Source organism: Strix uralensis, chromosome 3 (genome assembly GCF_047716275.1).
Source record: "Strix uralensis isolate ZFMK-TIS-50842 chromosome 3, bStrUra1, whole genome shotgun sequence".
Classification (NCBI taxonomy): Eukaryota; Metazoa; Chordata; class Aves; order Strigiformes; family Strigidae; genus Strix; species Strix uralensis.
The window spans coordinates 95448495-95469831 of NC_133974.1; the positions used below are offsets into that span (position 1 = coordinate 95448495).

The 21337-nt window shown below is 40.6% G+C and overlaps 1 protein-coding gene across 1 annotated transcript in view; it reads right to left on the reverse strand.

Moving 5' to 3' along the window:
• Positions 1-10799: 10799 nt before the first annotated feature.
• KCNK5 (potassium two pore domain channel subfamily K member 5) overlaps positions 10800-21337 on the reverse strand; it is a 36905-nt gene continuing 26367 nt past the window's right edge. The window contains exons 2-5 of the mRNA XM_074863487.1: positions 19773-19884; positions 18201-18367; positions 16886-17054; positions 10800-16057 (exon numbers count right to left, since the gene is read on the reverse strand). Coding sequence (XP_074719588.1) covers positions 15237-16057; positions 16886-17054; positions 18201-18367; positions 19773-19884 — 1269 coding nt within the window. The 3' untranslated portion in view covers positions 10800-15236. The remainder of the gene's footprint in view (positions 16058-16885; positions 17055-18200; positions 18368-19772; positions 19885-21337) is intronic.

Consider the following 21337-nt stretch of genomic DNA (forward strand, 5'->3'; position numbering starts at 1 on the left):
TTTATCCAGTAATCTGTTGCCAAGCTAAAGTGTCCACTTATCGTCAAGTCAATAAAATGCTTTTTCTTTGTCCCAAATGTCTACATACTATTGAGCAGCCACTGCATCCCACCCCAAAGCTGGCTTTCCAGCAGGTGTGATCCTTCAGGATTAAAAGTGCCATTTAAGATTACCAGCCTGCTCTCACATCTATGGTAGCCAGTCAAGTAATTTTCTTCAGGCACTGTTGCTCCCATTCCCTGAGCTTGCAAACCAGCCAGAGTGTGTTATACGTAAAAATGAAGGAAAGAAACACAGCAATTGGCAGGGACACTTCTCATTTTCTAGACTGGCTTGTTCATAAATAACCTGAAATCAGACACCACTTGAAAAAGGGACAGATTTTTCCCTTGCAAACATCTGGACAGAGGTGAAGGGGTTGACATGCCCCATCTCACCAGGACGTTACTGCTAGAGGAGCTGTAGGAAGCTGCTCACTGAGCTTTCACGCAGGTTTGCTCCCCACCCCACGAGCACAGCCCCACCACTGATTGCATGTAGTTTCTGTGTACCCTTTCCTCCTCTCTAGTGGTTTTGAATTAGCTGAAGTGATGGAGCTATTGCTCGTTGTGCTTCTGTATTTCTACAGGATGCCAGTAGAGGGCAAAGACGACTTCAGGCTTGATGTGAGAAATCAGACAGGTTACCCTGCAGAGAAAAAAAATGTCATGAGTTAGAGGAAAATGCAAACATGAATGGTAGTTTGGGGAAAAAGAGGTGTCGCAGGGCCGCTTTCTTAGGTCTTTCTCCTGTTTTGGGAGCACAAGTTTCCATGCAACATAGCAAAGTGCCGTGAATCATGGTGGTGAGCCCCACGCTGCCGTGAGAGCCCTGCTGGACCCAAGGGGCTGTCAGCCTCAGGCCCAGAAGGAGGCCGTCTGTCCTCAGCGGGACAGAGGTGTCCCTGCCATGCCTAGCAAAGGGATAGGCCTGGCTGCTGCATCTGTTGTGAACAGAGGCTGCTCTGTTACACTGGTCCAACCCTCACTTCATCAACTTTCCCTCTGCCTTTCCCGATCGGCCTGTTTAACACGGCCTGTGAGGAAGGGTCTTCCATCGATATCATGTGGGACCTCGTGGCAGCTGAATATTCCCCATTTCTTTACCAAGAAAGCTTAAATACCAGAGGTAATAAGTTTTTTGGCTCTAGTCTGGGGAAATGTAATTAGCTGTAATATAAACAATCTTTAAAGGCCTTGTAATCCAAATAGCCCAAGAAATGAAGACTCAGAAATGCAGATCTTATTTAGATCCTTTCCCTGAGCTGAATAAAACATGATTTACGTCAGTGTTTCAGATGGTCTCTAACATACCTTAGTAAAGCAATTGTTTCTCTTTTCACTGCAATTTTGAATCATATGTCCAGCTGAGTTATCAGTCATTATAATATGCTTTTCTTCTATACAAGCAAATCCTAGGTGTCTGAAAGGATTGTTTATTCCTCTGCTCCAGAAACAGAAATAGCTTAACATTTTGTAAAATTGTAGGAGTCTGTCTCAGGAGCTGACTTTTTTTCACCAAAAAAAAAAAAAAAAAAATCACGGATAAAATTGGAAGTGAATTGTAAATAAGCTTCTTGTTCTTTTTCCTGAGAGTGCTGTTTTTGTAAAACTTCCCAACAGTCAGAGGTTTTGCCAGTTCTCTCACCCACGAAGGGAATGACATTCCTCTGAGATACCATTTGCTACTTTTCAGCTGCGGCTGTGGAAAGCATCTGTGCTACTCTGGAGGGCAAAGCCTTTCACAGAATTTCTTACTTCTTTTTCCATCTGTTTGATTAAACAGTGGGGTAGACGAGCAGGGACCTGCTACACAGCAGTGAAAGGCCACCAAATTCAGAATCCAGAGGACTATAATCAAGAGATGGCTTGATTATAGTAACTTCACGTGCATGACAACTAATGTAGAGTACAACCACTTCATTCAAGTCACAAAAACCCATACATGCGGTTGAAAAGCAATGGAAGGTGAATAAGGAGTGGGAGGAAAAGCTAGGCAAGGAGGACATACTGTTCAAGGAGAAGCTGCTTGAAAAGAAAAAAAATCCTTGCTTCTTTTCAAGAAGAAAAACAGATGGAGTACACTGGCCTAGGCATAGCAAACTTTGCCTTAACACTATTATATCAAAACACTCAGCATTGGAGGGGAGCCAGACAATGGACTAGAAGATCCCATACAACATTTTCCAATGGCCTTGACAACTAAGGAAGCTCAGGAAATAGAAATTATATGAAGTCTCCTTGTCTTTTTATTATTTACATGGTTTCATTCTTTATGTTAGTACATTTGAACCATGTTAGGACAGACAGTTAATCGCGGTAAGTGGAAGAGAAGATTTTATTTCTAAACTGTGTATGAAATATTGCATCTGATTTCTAGCAATCAGTATGCTGAGTAACCCTAATTACACAGTATAGAAATAATGTTAGAGAGCAATAAAAATGTATCAGACCTCTTAGAAATGGACATAAACCACAGAAATGTAAAGCTGAAAGGGAGCTCAGGAGATTACCAAATCTGCCATTCTGTACTGGGGGCTAGTAAATGTAGCAAGACGATCCCTGACAGCTGTTTGCCTAAACTGTTCTCAAATCCTCCAATAGTTTGAAGTCTACGTCCATCTAAGAGAGTTTACTGCTCTTATGGTTGGAAAACATTTTGTAGCATCGGGCTCTGTCTTGTTTATTGCAATGTGGAGAGATTTCTTTTTTTATTCTCTCCAAGGTCTACAAGAAACAGTTTAGCCCCCGCTTAGCATGCTCCAGCAGTCTTCTACCCATCAGAAAACTTATGTGTACTAGCTATTTTGTTTTGTTTTTTCAGCCTTTTCTAATAGTTTTCTCAAACATCATGCTTTCTTAAAACATCTTCCTGTTGCTGTGATACAGACTACTCTCATCTTATCTACAGCTTCCTTAAAATCTGATGATCTAAGCCCATACTAGAGCCCATACTAGCCCCACTGTCCTAGAGAGTGGAATAATACCTCCCATCCCTCACATGTGCTACTTTTGCTCATACATCCCAGGATAACACCCATCCTTTTGGAAGCCATCACACTTGTTTATACCTCCCAGATCCTTTTATGCAGTAATAATTCTGATGCTATCCCAGACCTTTTATTTGACTTTAATTAAAGTGTTTGGGATTACTTTCTTGAGATGGGAGGATGAAATTTTAAGAATTTTCTGATATGGGCTCTATACTAATGCATGCTTTTTTTTTTTTTTCCCCTCATGAATTCTGGTTTTAGTTTCTTTCTATTTTGCTGCCCAGAGGCTTCTGCACCTAGGGCAACCAAAAATTAAAATTAAGATGAGAACAGGAACTAATTATTTTTGCTTGATAATATGAACAGAAAATGATAATGAAATTAAACTTCAGAGTTGCATATTACACATAAGAAAAATTATGCTACCTGCAAAAAAAAAATCTGCCAAGGGAGGGGTGGAAGCACCACCAGTAGATCTCGCCAAAGCTCTGACTAGCTGGTTACACATTGTCAGCACACAGTTGTACAGGTTTGCTTACTGCAAAGAATTGTAACTTAGGGAGGAAAGAGGTCTGCTCACATTCTTTCGCCTTCCAAAGCTATAAATAGCATTGAACAGCTGAGGGAAACAAAGCTTGTGTTAAGGACTCTGTGAAGGAGACCTACCTAGGTCCTTGTCTGATCCCGAGGGAAACAGTACCACTGCCTCCCCTGTGAGAAGGTGAGTGAATGAAGAAGCAGCAACAAGACATAAGACACCTCATAGCTTGGAGCGAGAGGGAACAAGGTTATCTCCTCAGTAGTCCACAAGAGAAGGTTATACACTTCTCATGAAGCATATGCAGTTTTTGTTTAAATTCCATATAATGGAGACCTCCAGTATGAAGATGTAGGCTTAGCTTCTTTCAACCCTTGAAAATATACAGATCACTGTGCTGATTCAGTGGGAGGGAGTAAACACCTCTCTACTGTTTGCTGCTTGCGAGTAGAAGCTAATTTTTACTTCCTCAAATTCCTTTCCTAGCAGGTGGCATATGGCAGCAGGTGCTCAGCCCTCCTCTCTTGTGGACTTCTGTTAAGAGAACATGCCACATCTGAGAGTCCCAGCATATAGGGATACTTGAAGAGAGGCCCGTCAGCTCCAACAAGAGTGTCCTAAAGCTGTTGCATTCACCCAAACTCATGTTCTTACCCCTCCCACTTCAAATATCAGCCAGGCCTAGACATAAGCCAGAGCAAAGATCTGTTTAGCAGGACATGAGTATGTAGAAGAATCTTCTCCATCCATAGTTAACAAGGCTTCTTATTCCCCCTCGTGTAGAGTACCTACTGTGTGCAGATGCTCTGAAGTGAAGGTCACTCCATTGTACTCCTCCTTCCCAAAGCTCTAGGTGATGACTGTCCCCATCTAGCCCCATTTTTCATTCCCAGGGTCACATTTTTGTCTACAAATACAGCTACTTTGATGGTGCTAGCTATCCCCGGTACTTGAAGACGACTCCTCTACCTCAGTTCATGACTAGACAGCCAAGAGGTATGCAAGTTATGTGAATGCTACCAACAACTCTGCTTGGGGCCAGTGGTACCTGTTATTCATGGTCTGTTCTGTGTCTGTAATCAGCTAATCATCCCTGTCTAAAACATTCCCTTTACACCCCCTGGCACCATAATACACTAGAATTCCACTATGGCACCCAGTACCAGCTATATCCATGCTATGAGCTTGTGCTCTCATGCATTACTAGCTTTCTATGGACTCCTTGATAATACAGGTGGCAAATCTCTCAATGGGGGCTTCTACACAGATGTGGCGTGAGACCCCATTCCTGCTCCTGCCCTCTTCACTGGTGTTCTGAGGCCACTTACATTCAAGTGTTATGAAACACATAAATGGTTCCTGACATCAATCTACATTTTTAAAGTCACAGTTTTGGCACTTATTGGGAATAACTGTAACTGGAAAAGTAGCACATATGGATTTCTCTAGTGCTTAAAAAAATCCCACTGTGGGAGTTTTCTGTACCCTAAAGACTCGACATGTAGGCTGTCTAGGTTATATTGGTTGCCATCTGGCTCTCAGTCCCACTCTTTGTTTTCAGTCTCCAGGCCATTATGTCTTCGGTAAATAATCAAACATATTTTGTTCTATTCAATTTCTTTTCTTCTGTTGAATTGTTGATTAGGAGCCAAAGGTTTATTTAACTAGGTGGTAACTTTGCTGCTTAGTTGGTGGACTGGAACATAGTTATAGGTCACATCTACAAGACAAATATGGTCATGTCAAGCAGTTTGGACACTGAGCAACAAGCTAAAGTGTTTCTAAGACTTTAGAAGCCTTCTGCAGAGTTCCAGACTAAAAAGAGCTAAGCTTTACCCTCCCAGTTCAGGGGCTGGAGCAGTAGGGACAACTGTGGTCATAAAGCAGGACTGGGGAGTGTAGGAGTCGTGCTAAAAGGAAACTGGAGTGGGAAGAATGGGAGGAGGAGTATGGAGCTGGAAAAGGTGCAACTACAACTCACAATATGCACAGCTCTTTCAAAACTATTTTGAACCTCAGCCTCACTAACAAGTCTCTGCGAGTATTTAGTCAGGCTTGCCTAGTTCACTTCATGACCCCATAGTGAAGCTCTACCAAACCAAACCACTTCCCCATAAATCTAAATCCATGGCAGATATGAATAGCATGGCTGAAACCATGCAAAAGCTTGAACTTTTTCACTGAAGGAAGCCATGACCACTCAGCTGGGTGCCTTGGTTGTTCAACCTCTGTCTCGTTTAGCTGAAGCAGTTCAGACTGGCGCTCTTTGAGCGGGAGAAGCCAAATCTGTCTTCTGGCTGTCAGCCTGAAATGCCAAGTGGCTGCTGTGTCCTGCCTGTGGGCAGCCGTGATACTCCTAGGGGGCCACAGGAATTGTAATGGGACTGATGCAACACAGCAGAGGAAGGAGAAAATTAAGACATGTAAGCAAGGAGAAAAGTGGTGGGAGCCAGAAGAGACACAAAAGGGGTGGAATTGGTACCCTTCAGTGAAAAATGAGTTGGATCATTACTGTGTAGGTCTGAGTTGAATAGTGTTTGAAACCAGTCACTGCTGTCCTCATCCTGAATCTTCTTGTTGTTGTTTTAAAGAATGGTCATTTTACAGTAAACAAACTGTGATAACCCCAAAGCCTCTTCCTCCCTCTCTGTGCCAGAGGAAGCTAAGTTTATCCCAAGCATTTCCAAAACCATACAGCACTTGAAGGCACAGTAATATATGGGGTCAGAAACTTTTAAATAAAAGCCGATTAGAGCTTCAATCCATTTCCACCTTATTTTTAATTTTTACTGCATTCTCTGAAAGAAAAAGTCTGTCTCGAGCCTACACATTTTAACAGGCTGCCAGTTCTTTCCTGCAGATTTTGCAGCTTTCAGCTATTATGGCCCCATAAGACTATAATTTTCAGCTACTGATAAACATCATAGAATTAAACTCCCTCAGAGAAGTCAATACCACTTGGCCAGACAACATCTTCAGAAAACTGCTTGAAATCATTTGCCATAAAACTTAATTCCTAGTGTTTTAGAGCAAATATCCCCACAAATAATAGATTCCTCAGCTACTATGGTTTTGGGTCTCTGATTTCTTCTTGTGCTTGATACAAATTGTGCCTCTTGTGTTAAAAAAATTGTTCTCAATTCAACACTGCATCCCTTTAACTTTGCTTGAGTGACATACTGGGGTTATCAGAGCCCGGGCTAAATGTCAGGCTCTCCTCAATTTAAGCAGCTGTAAAGGATGGAGAACTTGCACCATAGCAATACAGAGAGCTTGGAGGTTAAAGTTTAAAAACAGGCATTCACTTTACCTTCATCTGATCCCTATTGTACATCTCAAGAGTCTAGTCTGATATTTTAGACTAATTTAAAGAGCTTCACTTTCTGAAGAAATGCAGCACAGAAGAAAATCTTAAAACCTGGGCTGCCTTCCTTATAAGCAAGCAAGCCCCCTTTGCAAGTCTTTTTCACTTTTGAGTTAAACTACTGATTTTCTACCATTTGGTAAAAACTGACAGCCACAAAACCAGCCAAAGAGGGCACCGTCCCTCTCAGATATCCAAGACATATTGCTTACTCCTGGTCTTGTATTCATTTCCCATTCTAATCAGCAATTAAAAAGCAGATCAATTAGCTTACTATTTTTCCTTCCTTTCCAGCCATGCCAGAGATGGAGTTGGCAAAAGTCCCAAGCTGAAAGAAATAGAAAATATCAAAAGAAGCTGTCTGTGTCTCAAGTCTTGATTTGTTCCTTTACTTTTTGATAACTGCCAACATACAAAAGATAAGCAGCAAATACGAAGGCTGCCAGAGAAAGACAACACAGCTTTATGAATAAACACTTATCCTCTAGCTTCAGAAGCTTGTGACTTCTATTTCAACATGATCACGGATTTATTTCATGTTCACAGGCACATATTTTGCAGTTCCACCCATCAACCAGGAATATGTAGGAACGAGTGCTCTTCTGCACCCAGTTTATTTCGATCAGTATGGGTAGGGCCCAACCCACAAATAAGCACGCAAGGATTTTTGTCCCTAATGAGCAGCATTAGGAATTATGCTACTTCCTTATACACCCTGAAACTAAACTAGATAAACAAAAATGTGATCTACAAGTGCCCAAAGCTGTAAGTCCACAGAACAGTGCAAAGCTGCTGACAGGCCCTGCACAGGATTTTTACTCAGTATGAAACTGTGGTCATTCATACAGTGTATTCATTCTCCTTGCAATTAAAAGGCATATCATGGTGCCACACACTACTTCTATATTCAAATAAGATTAAAAGTGTGCCAAAGTACTTGTTTTTTTCCTGAATAAATAATGCATAGATCTAATTTGAAAACAAGTACTTTTGTTTGGCATATTTAGGAAAGTATCCGAAAGAATTTTATTAAAGGTTAGCATGGCAAATTTCAAAGAAAATGTTAACTTTTACTTCAGATATTTTCTGTTTTAACCTCACCCCAATTTCAGAATTCATCTTTTCAGTTTTTTTGCTCTGCATTCTCTGTCATTCACAGCCCCACCCTAGTAAGGAGAAGAGGGGGCAGGGTATATTTTCCACCACTGCCTTCATGTAGAAAACAACATAACCATCAAAATATGAAGAGTGAGTTGTTACCATCTTTCTTCCACTCCTTCCTGTGAGCAGCAAGGAGCGACAATAGGGAGGCAACTTCTGGCACTCCATAAAAAAAATTCTAAAAATAGAAAACTAAAACTCTTTTTTTCACAGTTGTTTCAGTTCCACTTGTAAAATCCAAAGTGAGTATTAAAATATTTCCATCAGAATATTTTTCATATGTCAACATATATCTCATATATATATATATTTTTTAACCATAAGTTCTGGCTACAGGCTGTAGTTGGAAACTTTGCCATCAGAGGAAGCCGTCCTAACTAGAGAATGTTACCTGGCTTTCAGGGAGCTTCTGTGCAGGACAATGCCCCCAGCATCCCAGTCCACCTCAGCTCTCCCTTTCCAGCCCTTCTGATGTGAAAGAGCAAATTTCCTTGGTCAGCAAGCTGCATCTTTGTGGGTGTTTCATTTTGGACCTCTGTGCTCCTATCAGTTGCAGTACCACTCCCTGTGTGGCTCTGTAGTCCAAGATAACCACTGTGTGAATTTGTTTTCATCCCAAGACACAAACCACCTGCTCAGACACCCATCTGTGTTTCCACAAATTATCACACCCCCAAAAACCCCACCCATTATGAGTCTGGTTTTCTTGGGAGCTGGGATGGAAATCAAGGCAGTAGTGCACCCCTTTTCCCCTGAGACTTTGCCCATGTGCTGTGAGTCAGCAGGAGTTGCATTAGCCTCATCGCAGAAGAAGGTATCTGCCAACATGAAAGGGAAAAGCAGTCCTTAGGCAAGCCCTTTTCAAGTATCTCAGGCTGCACAAGACCTGTCGGTGAACATGTTTGAGTGGAGAGTGAAGGGCCTGCCAGGGAAAGGCAATGCCATGGGTTTGCTCTCCGCAAGATGCGTGGCCTCTGGCGGGGCTAGGTTTGCTCCCACCCATCCATGGCTCCCCCTTGTTCCTCAGGCACGGAGCTGAAATACAGCCACAGCCCACAATCACGCTGTGAAGCCAGGCTCTGCATGCATGTCAGGGGAGTCCTCCAAGGGCTTTCTGGAACAAAAAGAAGTCAAAATCTAATGGGTGCTGTCTTAGCCCAACCTTTTATTCCTAGATATTACAGTATTAGTTATCTTACCACGAGGATAAAGAGACTAAAAAAAGGTTTAAAAAAAACCCCAACAAAAACCACCCACCCCTTGCTGAAAGGCACAAGGTACAAGTCATGAATTTAAAAAGAAAACTCTTCCTGCTCAAACTATAGGACAACAGTCCTCTCCCACCTCCCTGCAAATCCTTGCGTAAGAGTTGAAAGAGATAGTTTATGGGTTCTTCAGGACTTAAATCCAGCTACAGGAAACTGCCCTGAAGGGAGTGAAGTAGCATTTTCCTACGTAAAAAAAACAGTCCCAAACAACAATTCTCTACTTGTTATGTCACTGTCTTGATCTCCCAGAATTAAAGGTTTGAATTCCCAATTTCCATGAACTGCAGGTTGCTGGTGTCATGTTGCACCACGCATTGTAAAGACTTATGATAAGTGTTCAGTGAAAAGATCTCAGTTTTTTTAACTGTCAGCTGGTTTGCGATTTTATCTATTAAGCTATTGTGTTCAGAGGAACCCGAAGCCAGGCATGGACCATAAGAACAGGCACTTAACAGATACAGGTTTATCCTGTTTTCCTACTTCTTGCTACCCTACCCCCTATAAATTACTAACACACTACTAAAATACCAAGGGCAAAAGGTGAACAGTGGTGGGCTCCAACCTACTAGGAGAACACAAATGTTACTGGATGCTTACCAGACTCAATGTTATGTCCTGCCCTCAGCTCCATGAGGGGACCCCACCTCCCTCTTTGGTTGTTTTTGGCACCAGTCACCCATCAGGCACCTCTTCCTCCTCCACTACTCCTGTTGTGGGGCTGGAGGAGAATGTAGAGAAAGGCTACCCTTACTAAAATCATGATCACATCCACACTTCGCTTCTGGGCCTATGCATCTCACCACTTTCCTAGCTCACGCCTTGGCAATTTCACTCAGTTGCCTACAAGCTAAGGTTCAGCCTCTTTGCCCTCAGGCTGAAGTTGTCCCAATTTCTGCACATGGCTCCATCCCTGTCATGGGTATCACCAAGTCACATTTTGCTACCCCATTAAGGAAACGGCTGGAGTTGAAGGACCGCAAATACTTCCAGCCTGCAAAACAGCGAGCACTGCTGCTAGAAATCCTGTGAAAATACATAAACAGCTACTCAGATAATTTAACATCTCTGGCATAAGATTCAGATAGCAGTCATGAACACCCATTTTATTTTCTTGTAGTACTGATCAATTCTAGCACTTCCTGGGTCAGTGCACCTTCAAAAACAGCCCCCCTGAAAAAACACAGACCATAGCATAAACTTTTGTTTATCTTTCAACAGCTGTCCAAAATCCTGATTGAAAAATACTTTGCTATGCTGTACCTAATTGAAGACCAGATGCCACTGAACTGAAGTCATCAATACCCCATACAAGTACAGGCATCTGCTTGCATAAACCAACTTGCTTCATCGGCTCCTTACCTTCGAGCTCTTTGGACCAGGACCAGTCTCATCTGTGAGGTGCATTACAAGTGTAGGGAGTTGTAAAAAGAGCTCTCATTTCTTGATTGCCATTCCTCTCATGACAGAGAGAATAAATTGTAAAATTTTTATTGCAAAATATTAAAATAAATTACATTTTACAAAGACTTGGCAAATATTTACATACAGTGTGATTCCAGTGACAATCAGCAACAAAGAACAGACAGACAGGCATATTATGGAGTGATGTCACAACTGTACAAACTTCAAAAGCCATATGAAAGACAAGCTAATGTTTTAAAAGGTAAATCCATCACAAATGGAATGAATCCCACGAGGCACAAAAATTACAAGTCTACAACAGAGTTCTTGGTGGGTTTTTTTGTTTAGGTCAACAGACTTGTATATTGCTTTTTGCTCTCCTCATCAGCAATGCTTGTCTGTCTCTATACATACTCTCCCAGATCAACTGGAGGGAAAAGAAATCTCAACATATACAACTGTGTCACCATGGATCTGTTATCAGTCTATGATTTCTGCATGTTTTGTGACATCCCTTGCCAGCAACGGATTCACAAATCATTAGTTCACAAGAATTTAACACACCGCTTTTTGTATTTCCTCAGTGATTTCGTACCAGTGTATCAGATGTGTTAGACTGGCTGCTGTGAGATATGTATCTGAAAATGATGCCCTTCTGGTGAAAATGGGCTTCAATAGCACTAGACAAAACCAAGAAGTGTCACAATGATGTCATGAAGGATGGGGTCACATAGTCTATAGCATTTAAAAAGGCTTTTGTAGGAACAGACTTTTGTTGTCACATTTCAGGATTTTTCTTTTTTTTTTTTTTTTTGATTTTTTAAAGTACTGGCTCATCTTGGCAAAATTAGGAAGTTTATATTGTGAAAGTGGACCCATGCTTCACACGATGTGACTGGAAATACAATCTATTTGTAGGCAATAGCTAGAAAGAAGAGTTTCCACTTCTATTCTGTCCCTTACTTATATGTAATTTTAAGCTTTTTTTTTTTCTTCTTCTTCTTTCCTCTCTTTCCAGGAAGAGATCTGTCTCACCTATAAAACCAATTCCATAGCATTAAGAGAGCTGTTAACATTATTGGTTAGCCAAATGAAATCTTAAATGGCATCCAAAAAAATGTTTCCAGATTGACCAGATAATTGAAATAACTACAAGACCTTACCAAGTAGCACTGGGGAATTCACTCAGAGGCACTTTTGGGGGATAAATAGCTTAAAATCCAGCCTGGACACCCCTCTAACTCACTACATGTAAATCTGAAGGCAGAAAGACATTAATTTAGATCCCCCACATTCTGAGAAAAGCAGCTGCCTAGAAGACAGGCAGGCAAAAAGCTGTCTTGCTTAGCACTTCGGCAGTTCTGAGATGGCACCATAATCTTAAAAACCCTGGGAAATGGTTCAACTTTTTGGAGGGAGCCAGTATGAAAGCTATGTGCCAACTAAACCCCTCCAAAACACTGAAAACAAATAGGGCTTAACGAGACCAATTGTGTTGGCCCCTGTGTAAAGAGGAATTTTTTCCCAGTGTTAGGATTACATTAAGGCACATGGTGGGATGTCTTGAGAACAGTTTTGTGAGGTGTGATCATGTTTCCCAAAAAAGCGGGAATATTGTACTTTGTTTTAATAAATTTAAACTATTACTTTAAATCCCATGATACTTATTATGCAGACTTAGAGTCTATGCTGACTACACTGGGAAAGGCCAGAGAGCCACATCTAACTTGATAATATGAAACAGATCCCATCCATTCTCAGCTCTGGCGTACAAGTGCACTTCACCGCGAAGAACGGAGAGTCTGGGTTCCAGTGTGCAACATCCCCTCCCAATCAAAGCAGCCCAGCCAAGTGTCTGGGTTATATTATTTCTGTATTAAAGAGAATTTTTTTCTGTGTTTAAATGAAGATTGGACTATGCTTTTCCATTTCATACACTTTCAGCAAGCCTCTTCTCTCCTCACTGTCCTGTAGCTTTCTGTCACTAAAACTTTGATCTTTGCATCAACAATGGAAGACAAGTTGGAGGACAACAAAAGCTATATGGAGTGCTTTCTCATTTTCTTTTAAGTTAATATGCACTTTTTTAAACAAAAGAAAAAAAAGGCTAGACTTGCTACACAAACATCCTGTATATCATGCATGTAGTCTTACCTACCATTTCTTACAGTTACAAAGTATAGATGTCAACCACAAGCCTTCAGATATATAGAAATACTTGAAAGGCTTGGAGTAATTTTAAAGTGATGGGGGTGGGGGTGTCTATTAGAAGTAAATCAGAATCTTCTTGATAGGGTGTCTCCCTCTTTCCTGTCAGATGCAAGTCAAGTTCATCCAGCCACCCCTGCTCTAAATAGCAGTAATAGAATAAAATTGGATTTCAAATTAGAATCACTCTTCAGCAATATTATCATAAAACACAGATTAACTACCAAATCCAAAGACGTCGATTCCACATTTTTGCCGGTATAATAGAGCGGGCCTTGTGTTCACCTTCTATTTGAAAAAATTTCATATACATGAAAAATTCTGAAAAAAGGACTAGTAAAGACAGTCCCTTGTTTCACAGTAGATGGCTTCAAACCTTCCCATCAACAGGCTATCCAACCAGAGTGCCAGTTTCCCATATGTCCTCCTTCTTCTGTGGAAGAAGCCAGCAACTGAAGCTGCAGCCAATATTTGCAGTTATTAGAAATAGCTAGTAATTCAAGATTAGCATTGTAAGATTCCATAAGCTCTTCTTACAGAGCTAGTGAGTCTGTCAGCATCAGACCAAAAATGAGAATGAGACAACTCTTAACTGTTCACTGAACTTTGGAAACATACTGGAATGACTTAAATACTGTAAAACAAAACAGATCAACAGAACTTGACATGTTAAAGTTCAAAGGTCTCTGCTATTTTCTGTTCCAAGTATACTGGATACAACAGAAGTCAGTACCTTTTGCCAACATGTAATCAAGAGCCTCATTTGAAAGAGTTGTCAGGGTTAACGCATAGATATGGAAAAAGAAGGAAAAATAAAACAATGGTATAATTTTCTTTGTAGCCAAAACAATTTGGGCATAAATGTTATAGAGAGACATACTTCCTTCTCAATGAGAAGCCCATCTCCAAGCCAAAAAGATAATACTTTCAGGAGCTTAGAGCCAATGTTCCTTTTAAAAGTGCCTTATGGCCTTAAGTCACTTGATCACATCTCAGTTTGCCCAAGATTTGACATTGCTGCCCAGCCTTCTTGAAAGTGGAATAGAATAACCATTGTATATGCACATAGGTCAAGCTTTAAAACAAAACAAATATGCAAAGTGTATCCAACTGTTTAAAAAAACTCATCTCTCATTCAAGTCTAGTCTGAAGTACCATGGCAGGGAGGAACATCAAACAACAATACTGACTAACACGCTGCACAGATCAGCAGCAGTGCTACAGGTCCCTTCTGACAGGCATTAGGGCATTTGGAGAGTATCTGTGCCTCCCAAGGTGATATTTTTCCTCAGGAGAACAGTGTCAATAAAGCTTCACCTGTACATAGATACTGTAATAAGGTTCATTCAAGTATTTCCTCTAGGAAATGGACAGTGGAAGGACACTTTCAACATTAAAAAAGTTCATTGCATCCCGCTTGTGCTCATACATGCTTTGATCAATAGGTCTTCCAGTCACTTTAACAGTTCTGGGGCTGACGTGCAGTTTAGCAGCCCAATTGGTGAGCTTCATCCCAGATGATTCTTCCTTCTTAGAGGGCTCCTTCGCAATCCATTCCTTTGGAATTTTTATATTTTATTTATGAAATTACAATTCACTATAATTTGACAAGCACTGACATATTCTAGACAGATGTTTCAGAAGCTTCCTCCTCAGTCTGCCAGCGCACCTCAGCTCAGATCTGTGTGTCCTGGTATTCCATCTAAAATTTCTCATTAAGTACAACTAGTGGTTGCACCATTTTTTTTGTGGTAACAACTTAAAAATGGCCAACTTAAAAAAAAAAATAAAAATAAAAGCAAACCCCTTGCTTTCATTTGTGATCAAAGAAGGATTCAAATCCAGGTTTTCAGAGGTGAAAGGCTAATGGAGTAACCGAACACATTTGATGCCCAAAACAGTCTCTTTGCAACAGTATAGTTACACTCCCAAACTAATTCCTCAATGAAATGCATAAACGCAGAGCAGGTCCAGTGTATTAACTAGTCTTTTCTTTTGTACTTTGTTCAAGAACCATAAAATCCCAAGAAGGATTGGAGCAGGACTCCAAATTCAACTGTTATTTTACAAGTTTTTCAGATAAGCAAAGCTGATGGGCTCAGAAACCAACTTAGGATGGGAAAAGGACACTGGAGTTTATTAGTTTGGGACTTGCTTTTGTTTTCAAAGAGACAGGAGAAGCTGCAAAAACATGCTTTTCTCCTTCCTCTGTTAATTTGTTCAATATGCACTGACCACTTTCAGAAAACCATTGTCAAACGTGCTTCACGTTGCAGCCTTCACGTTGCTTACTGTATTATATTCATTCATCAGCTGTTCATAAGGCACAGAAAGTTCTAGCTCGTTATTGGTAAAGGAAGATTCATCAGAGGATGGGAATTTTACCAGTTTTTTTGCAGTTTCAGATTCCTCTGCAAGATTATCATCCATGGAGGATTTTGATGTTTCCTCATCATCTGAGATATCTTCCTCTTCATCATCATCTTCATTTACAAATGTTATATTGGCATTCTCAAATATTAAGGGTCGATAGTCTCTGGAATCCCACACTTCACCTTCTTCTTCACTAATCCTGTCCAGCTGGTTTACGAACATGGTTCCTTCTAGAGGGCTGTCTCCAATACGTTTATCATGCAGGGGTCTCAGTACATGACCATTTTGAATGTCCAGGGAAGTCTCATCATACTCAAACGACTCTGTCTTTGTGTAAGTCACCTGGGCATCTATACTGGCATTCTGCATATTTTGTTTGGCATTTTCTACTTTAATCATTTTGTCATTGTTTGTCTTCAGGGCCTTCTTCCCAATTTGCTTAATAAGATCATTGTAGGTCTCTTCCTTCTTTGAAAGGAAGCTGAAAATGTTGACATCCTTTGAGGCACCCATTTGAAGGGGTTTTTTAGACCGAGGATGGGTGTCAAATGACTCTTTTCTTTTTTTCCTCCGTTTCTTGATTGCTTTGTGGACTTCCACAAACATACTGACCTTCCAGTTAACAAAGAGTGAAAGCCAAGCTAGTCCCAGATAGATCCATAACTCCACAAAATATCTGTAAAGGGCATGATAGTTTGCATCTGGATTTACACCTACAAAGAATTAAAAACAAGAACATTACTGAAAGAGGACTTGCAGCTGATAAACCTTTGAAGTTATGACCCTGAGAACTACTCCCACACTAACAGAGCCTAGCAGTTTGAATGCTGCTCTGAGAAGTGGTAAAGTGGGGATCTGAAACCCTTCTGAAAGAAAAAGTTGATCCCAAGTCTTCCACTTCCTGGCTACATGTATTCTGACCACTGGACTATAACATAAAGTGGCAGCATATTTATCTTCTCCTTGTAAGCTATAAAACTGAACTCTTTTTCGGTTCAAAAATTATAAGTCTTCTCCCTGCCATTGAGGTATGGATATAGGTACCTTCCTTGAGAAAAGGATTTACAATTCCACTTACAAGGACCATCTCCAAAGCCCTGAACTAGACAGTGGATTTTAGAGAAAGACAAGATTTTAAGAGGGAGACACCAGTATGCTCAGCATTTCCTGTTGACTAGTTCTAGACAGCTGCACAGAGAGCACTGCCCAGAACTTATGCACCCTGCTTAGTATACTGGATCCTATTCAAAGGTGCTTAACTATCAGCGTGGATAGAATAGCTCCTTGACTGGGGGTACCTGAAAGAGTTACAAACTCCAGAACCTGGCTCCAGACTTAGCCCAGTAAAGGCCTGAGAATTTAAACCAAGATGGAAGAACCAGACCTAGTCCACTGGATCAGTACCCAGCTTTAACTGAATCAAAATGTTCAGCAAAATGTTTTGAAAAAAGCTTAGAAAACACCTTTTCGAATGAGAGTTTGGAAATAGAATTGCCACGATATGCATGTAATGAAATAATACACAAAATACAATTACTGACCAGCAACAAAATCTCCAAATCCTATGGTGGTGATAGTGATGAATGAGAAATAGAGGCCTTCAATGTAATCCCATCCTTCAGTCACCATAAAGACAAAGGGAGGAATAACCAGATGGACCAAGACACCCCAAACAATGAAAATAGCGGTGCATGTGATTTGTGCTTTCCTCTGTAAAGACAAAAAGGGGAGGAAAAAAAAAAAGTCAGGGAAAGATCTCCAAATTTTCTTTTCCCATCCACGGCATCAAGCATCATCTGACAATATCACAAATTTCAGAGTTTTGTGCCAAGTTTATCAGCCATAACTAAAAGTCACTGACTGAAGTAAACACACAACTTTTTTTTTTTCCTTTATGCAGAACTCACTATTTTAACAACTACTCGCTCAAACAGGATTATTTCCTCATACTTTTATTTCACGCTCTTGAAGAGTTTAAGGAGTTCCTGATATTTTACAAATAGGCATGGGATATAGTCATAGTACTCCAGTCTAAAAAGCAGTCAGTAACTCTAATTTTTCCTTCATTCGAGTATAGAGGATCAGAAGTGTTTCAGATGCTTCTCTCCTTTTTATCCCTTCTACCCTTTGTCACTCATGCAACCTCTGTACAAAGCTGCACACGCACATGCATTTCACCATCATTTTCTGTACTTTCTTCTCAGGTGCTGAACCAAGAAAGTTCTTGCTGTTTCTGAAACCAGGACCTAAAACAGTCCCACTGTCCTCCAGGCACTATGGCCCTACATTGCCTCCCATCTCTGTGCAGTGTTGACAGAACTGTGGTGACAGAACTGAGACAGAACTCAGCTTGGGGGCGGAGGGGAAAAACAAACCAACCACCAAAACCCAACAAAAATCCACAAACAAGAAAACCACAAGCCAGTAACTCAGAACAAAACATTATTTTCCAGTTGGTTCACTGCACAGCAGGAAACACGCTGGCACAGAAGCAGGTAGGAAGAAAGCAGGACAGCTTATTTCTGTTCCAGAGGAGCTTGCACTGAATGTCTGAAACGGAGCCTCACCTACATTTGTTCTACAGGTTTCTAATGTAAGGAGATATGTGTTTCCATAGAAGCTGCAAAATCTATATTTAGTATCAAAGGTCTCTCCAAGATCTCATTCACTAGAAGTTCTTGCAGAACTAACATACCAGACCTGATCCCCCTTTCAGTTATTTCTATGCAACACCATTTGGGAAAATACATATATGCGCAAGTGTTCATTTACTACCAAGATTAGCAGGTAAGAAGTGTAAGCTTAATTCATTCATCAAAAATACACAGCACGAGGGTAAACAAGCAAGGGCATTACCAGGCTTACTCCTCTTTTCGTCAGAAATTGGCCCAGCCTCTTGGCACGTCCTCCAAAGAACTTTCCCAGAGCACTGATCCATGTCAAGCAGAGAGGAACTCCGAAGAGCCCATAAAATATGCAGAAGAGACGCCCAGAGGGTGTCTTTGGAGAAACATTTCCATAACCTAAAAGAGATAAATATGTGCGTGGTCTGTTCTTGTTGCAGAAAATTCAAGGCAATTCTACCTATGCACAAAACAGCATTGTGTGGGCTTCTGCTGTATCAGATGCTCCTTATTTCACCAGAGCTTTAGTCTGCTCCAGCTGCTGATCTTCTGAATCTGGGTGCCTTCCAGTTCTATTCTAGCAAATATGTATTCCATTAATGCAGGCTGAGAAGATTACTGCATTTTAAGTGTTTCCTAGATTTTGTGCATCTTTTTCTTGACAAGATGAGATAAATATAAAATATAGCTCATCTCAAAACTTCTAATATGATTTCCCAACTTTAACGAGCACTGTTAAAAACTTCCTGAAGCTAGCTTCCACATGAAGATCCACCATACACATTTAACTTGTAACCTGGTACATTTGCAGGGTAAGGGTTTGCGAGTTAACTGCAAGGTGAGTTGTGACATAGCAAGGTATTTCAACTGAATTTATTTCTTTGCTTATCACAGAATCCAACTGGGCATTACAAACTCAGGCTCTAAAATCAGCAGCCTATTTTCTGAACTTTTGCCAGAGCTTTCTTATTTAGCTATGTTCCTGACTTCAACTTTTTGTCATAAGTTATATATTACAAGCTGGGTATTGTGAGTTTCAATCAATAAAGAAAACCACAGTACTGCATATGGTTTAACAGTAAGACTTCCATTTCTGTATACCTCCAGACTTCTCTGGTTATTTTGCATTCCTGGTTTTTTGCATTGCAGGTGTAGCAAGGACATAGCAATACCATGTAGCAAAGATTATTCTGTAAAAGCAGAAGGCAGATGATGTTGAGCTCTGAAAAATCTGTATATCAAAGAAGGAAGTCTTTCAATACAGAGGGTTTTACAAGCACAAATCCATAGTGAGATTTAGAAGACAACATTTGTTCTACTTTGCCATCTTTACGAGATAGATAAAAAGTCTAGGTTGTTCTGCAAGCCAAGAACACCAATAATTCAGTAGCTTAAGAGAATGCACGAGTAATGGGACAGCTACACAAAAACCTCATATGCACATGCTGTAAAGTCTTAGTTTAATGGAATGCTCCGTAATGCTTTTGTTTTGGGATTTTATGATTTGAAAGTTTAAGTGCGTGAATTAATGGAACTGAAATGACACCAGTCATCCCCAACAGCACCTTAAATCTGTTACTTATTGGAAAGTCACACATTTCTCTTCCATGTACCCACAGAGTGAGCGCCAAAAACCTGTTTGTTTTTTTTTTTTCCTATGAACCTGCAGGTGAACATGTACTCTAGGCAACTCCAGCCATGGGGACTTTATTCAGTGGGTAGAGCTTGACACATAGGTGGAAGAGTACAAACACAGAGCATACAGAAAACTACAGTTAGGAAAGTTGACATAATAAATACTTACCGATTGTAGTGATCACTGTAGCAGCAAAGATCACAGCGTTAGGCCAATTCCAGTTGTTGAAGGTATTGTTACCAGTGATGGCAACCCCCTGTCCAGCAGCGTTTGACACAACCTGTAAGAAAACAGTTTACATTCATACTTGGAAAATCCTGGCAGCCTGAAAAATAAACGCGTCTGTCCCTCTCAGGCTTTCTCCCTTTGTTCATACTTTCAAAATAACCAGTGGTCAAGTTTTTTTTGTGAAGGCTAGCCTAGTATATTCACTAACAATAACTTTATGAAATATTAAAAACTTGCTTCACCTAAGTAGTGCAGGTGCTCTGACATTTAAATAGGGGGTTTTAATTAGATAAGCTTTTACTTGATTTACCAGTTTAACCCAAATGGATCTCTTCCAGAGACCAAACACACTCCTCCAGACTGAACTAGCATTTAACCTCCAGTTCATCCTCCAGTTCTTGAATTTGGTTTAATATTAGGGACATCTTCAGACTACTACCCATTTCAAAATACTGTTACATGCCTCAGCTTGACTTGGGTATGCACAGGATGTCATAGAATCCTTGGCAAAGCTAGTGCGATTAATGTTAATTCACCTGCTGTCCCTGGCAAAGTCAAACCGCCAACATAAAACTGTACTTTTCAGCAAAGACAGACAAATTAACACTTTTCCAGAGTACTTCATGCAGCAGGACACCAGTCATTGTCTTTGAATCAGGCCCTTTCTTATCCCATCTTTGAATCTAGTATGCCATGATGAATGCTAAGCACTTGTTTACAATGTTTTAGGGAAGTAAGTGTAGTTATTGGCATTTCCATAGATTCAGCAAGTCAGTTTTTTAACAGCTGTTCAGGTCCTCAGGTGCTCAGGAATTATTAACCTTCTTCACCTTCTGTAGGAAGAGACTTGCAAGACCCAGCCTCCCCTGCACTTCCAAAACTAGACTGTAGAAAACACATTGATAAAAAAACCCTAATGACTATTTAGTGCAGAATGTCAAAGTTTCAGATCAAAATCATGCATCTTGCCAATTCTGACATGTATTCCTGCCTCCCTGAAGAAAAGAATGATTTATCATATTCTCTCCTAGTAATCCCCAGTTATTTAAATCTTTGCTCTGTCACATCATGCTGCAGTAAGCCTTCTCAGGTTACTCTGCTTTTTTCCCTTCAGTGTAAACCAAGGTCGTCTGAACAAAACTCTGAGGCTACAGCCATATACAGGAGAGGTGAAGGTACCTCCAAAAGTTGATTCATAACATTATCCCACTTCCTGTGTTTCTCCCTCAGTAAGTGTTGAGCACAAAAATTATCTTGAGCTAGATACCTAAAATTGGAGGTAATATACTTTTTTTTTTTTTGAATAAACATGACAAGTGAGGTTTGTCTTAAACTGGTAAGTACTTATAGACGTACCTACAACCAACTCTTCCTTCCCTCGTCACCCCTTCCTTCCTTCCTACTTGATTAAGATCTGATCTTGGACCCAGCAGAGACTCAACACAAAGTTCAATCGCTACTGAAAACATACACAAGTTAACACAGGTTTTAATTATTCTTGAGAC